The sequence below is a fragment of the Vombatus ursinus genome, unplaced genomic scaffold, assembly GCF_900497805.2.
Source record: "Vombatus ursinus unplaced genomic scaffold, bare-nosed wombat genome assembly UNPS02005031.1, whole genome shotgun sequence".
Classification (NCBI taxonomy): domain Eukaryota; kingdom Metazoa; phylum Chordata; class Mammalia; order Diprotodontia; family Vombatidae; genus Vombatus; species Vombatus ursinus.
Genome location: NW_020944809.1, coordinates 9,570 through 12,665, shown reverse-complemented (window position 1 = coordinate 12,665; position 3,096 = coordinate 9,570). Strand labels below are relative to the sequence as shown.

At 42.6% G+C, this 3,096-nt stretch overlaps 1 protein-coding gene across 1 annotated transcript; it reads left to right on the top strand.

The window, feature by feature from the left end:
- Positions 1 to 721: 721 nt before the first annotated feature.
- Positions 722 to 1,720, top strand: LOC114028941 (olfactory receptor 10A7-like). Its single transcript, XM_027843270.1, has one exon. It carries the CDS (start codon positions 722 to 724, stop codon positions 1,718 to 1,720), a length of 999 nt encoding a protein of 332 aa, XP_027699071.1.
- Positions 1,721 to 3,096: the final 1,376 nt, after the last annotated feature.

Below are 3,096 nucleotides of genomic sequence, written 5' to 3'. Positions count from 1 at the left end.
GAACTCAAAATAATCTATAAAGGTGCAGGAGTTGTGATTTTCAAAAATGAAGAAAATAACCATAATGATGAAATTATGTTTCACCCAAATGTATTTCTCTCAATACTTCCTTTCACTCAAGTTAAGTATCTTTTGTTTAAAATACTTAAATAGGTATGTGATCTTAATGATTTGGATCCTTTCTCCAGTGTTGCAGATTGTATTTATCCATGCCAGTCCATACTGCTTAACTCTCATGTTCGGTCCTTGCATAAGTTTGTTTTAGAGGGTTCATCCAATGTGTTGGTATTCCTCACTTTCTGCTGCCATCATGAGGATACCAGTGGAGCACACCAGTGCTCTGTCATCTCCTTCCCTAATCAAAACAACATCAGCCCAGCAGTGACAAAGGCCCTATGATACATTAGAAAGAACACTTCATTTGGAGTCAGATGGCTGGTGTTCAATGTTGATTCTACCACTTAAGACCTAAGCAATCTGGATTAAGTAACTTTACCTTTAAGGAAAATGAGATTCAACAAAGTGGGGTGAATCTGACTTGGTCATATGGCTGGTAAATTTCAGAGCTAGGAGTTGAATTCACTGCCTATACCTGCATTTCTGATAACTTCTGATAAAGTATAATCCTATTTCTCAGTGAATTTTCCTTCTTTTTAGAACAAGTCCCTGTTGCATTCTTGAGCTCATCATTTTCTTATACACTCTGGAGCTTCGGGAAGGGATGGACCCTATGGACCCCATTGTGCACTTGGCTAGAAGCAATCAATCTTCAGTTGAGGAGTTTGTCCTTTTGGGTTTTTCCCACGTTCCCAGGCTCAAGCCAGTTCTCTTTGTGCTGTTTCTGGGGATGTTTCTAATCACGATGCTGGGAAATGGCCTCATTGTACTCTTGACCGTGGTTGACGCTGCCCTCCACACACCTATGTATTTTTTCCTCAGGAACCTGGCCCTAGTGGAGATTTGCTTCTCTTTGGATGTTGTGCCCAGGATGCTGGAAAGCCTGGTGGCTGGAAGGTGCATCTCCCTGGTGGGCTGTGCCCTCCAGCTCTTTCTCATTCTGTCCTGTGTCACCTCAGAGTGTTTCCTCCTGACGGTGATGGCCTATGACCGCTACGTGGCCATCTGCCACCCCTTGCGCTATGGGGTCCTCATGAACCAGAGGCTCTGCCTCCTTCTGGCAGTGGCGTGCTGGGTGGCAGGCATCCCCGTTTCCCTGCTGTTCACCATTTGGCTCTTCCACTTCCCATTTTGTGGACCGCGAGGGGTTCACCACTTCCTCTGCGATGTGGCACCGCTGCTGAGGCTGGTGTGTGCTGACACTGCTGTCTTTGAGACCTACATTCTTGTGGCCACAGTGCTTGTCATGATGGTGCCTTTCTCCCTCATCGCTGTGTCCTATGGCCATGTCTTGGCTGCAGTTGTTCAGATGCCCTCAGCTACTGGGCGCCATAAGGCCCTCTCCACGTGTGCTGCCCACCTTATTGTTGTGGCTCTCTTCTATGGCACAGCTTGTGTGATCCACCTCCAGCCCAAGTCCAGCTACTCTCCTGAGAGCAAGCAGGTTGTGTCCTTGTCCTATACGCTCATCACTCCCATGCTCAACCCCATCATCTATAGTCTGAGGAACAAAGAGGTGAAAGCTGCCCTGTGGAGGGTGTTGGGTAGGAAAAAAGCGGGTGCCCAGATGACTCGAGCCCTAATGGTCTGCTTTTGGTCATAGTGGAAAGGAGTGGGACCACTGATAGCCAGTATCAGGAGACCAAAAACTATGAGATTGCTTTCCAGTGAGAAGATTAAATCAATACTGTATCATTTTTATTGATCCTATTTACAGCTAATTAATTTGTCCTATAACTGCCTAAACCATGGTTCTTTGTCTCTGAATTTAGTGCAAAAATTCAGCTGGCCTATAATGAGTTAAATTTAGAAATCCAGTTTTCACTTTTCTTTTCTTGCCTCAAAGAAATCTGTTATCTGAGAGCAGCTAGGTGACGCAGTGGCTAGAGCACCAGCCCTGGAGTCAGGAGGATCTAAGGTCAAATCTGGCCTCAGACACATAACACTCAGTAGCTGTATGGTTCTGGGCAAGTCACTTAACCCCAATTGCCTCACCAAAAAAAATATGTTATCCTTGGGGGATGCAAGTGTAGAACAGGGAGTCTGTGGTCTAATATTTTTATACCACTGAGCTATCCTTCAAAGATGTCTTGTTTGCCATCCAAGGAAGTCTGCCTCACTATCTAACCTTGCAGGTAGACTCAAATAATGAATATTTCTTATTCTTATTCACAGGACAGAAGGAGGAGGTTGTTTCTATACCCTCATTCCCAACTTTCAACCAATCATATTGTCCTCCATGCCTCAGCTCTGTAACCAATCATGTTCCCAGGTCCATGATGTCACCAACTCTATAACCAATTTTACTATTTCCCCTATAAAAAGGAACTGAACCTTAAACTCCAGGTCTTTTGGCTAATGGAGGCAGTCATTAGGTCCATCTTATTGGCAGGTTTGCTCCCTGTTAATAAAATGTTATCTTTCTTGGAGAAAATATGTCTCATTCTACCTTTGTTGAATTTCACTCACAACACTATCATCATTATTAAGTTATAGACTCTCAGAGCTGGAAATGTCCACAAGTGATTTTAGAGAAAAATAATGAGTTTTATTTTGGAGATGTTAAATTTGAAATAGCTATGGGATATCTAGCAGCTACTTGATAATATGGGACTGGAACTCATAAGAGAGAAGTCATATATTAATTGTTGATTTGTTTTCCTAACTGTGTCTCCACTGTATTTGAATGGTTTCTTTCTGACTGCTTGAAGTATTTTCTCTTTGACTTCAAAGCTCTGGAATTTGGCTATAATATTCCTGGGAGTTTTCATTTGGGGATCTTTTTAAGGTGGTGATCAGTAGATTCTTTCAATTTCTATTTTACCCCCTGGTTTGAGGATGTCTGCATAGTTTTCCTTGATAATTTCTTGAAATATGATGTCTAGGCTTTTTCTTTGATAATGGCTTTTAGGTAATCCAATAAGACAGCAAAAACCCTACATTTACTGTTTTAAATGTGTTCAACAAAGATTTTACATA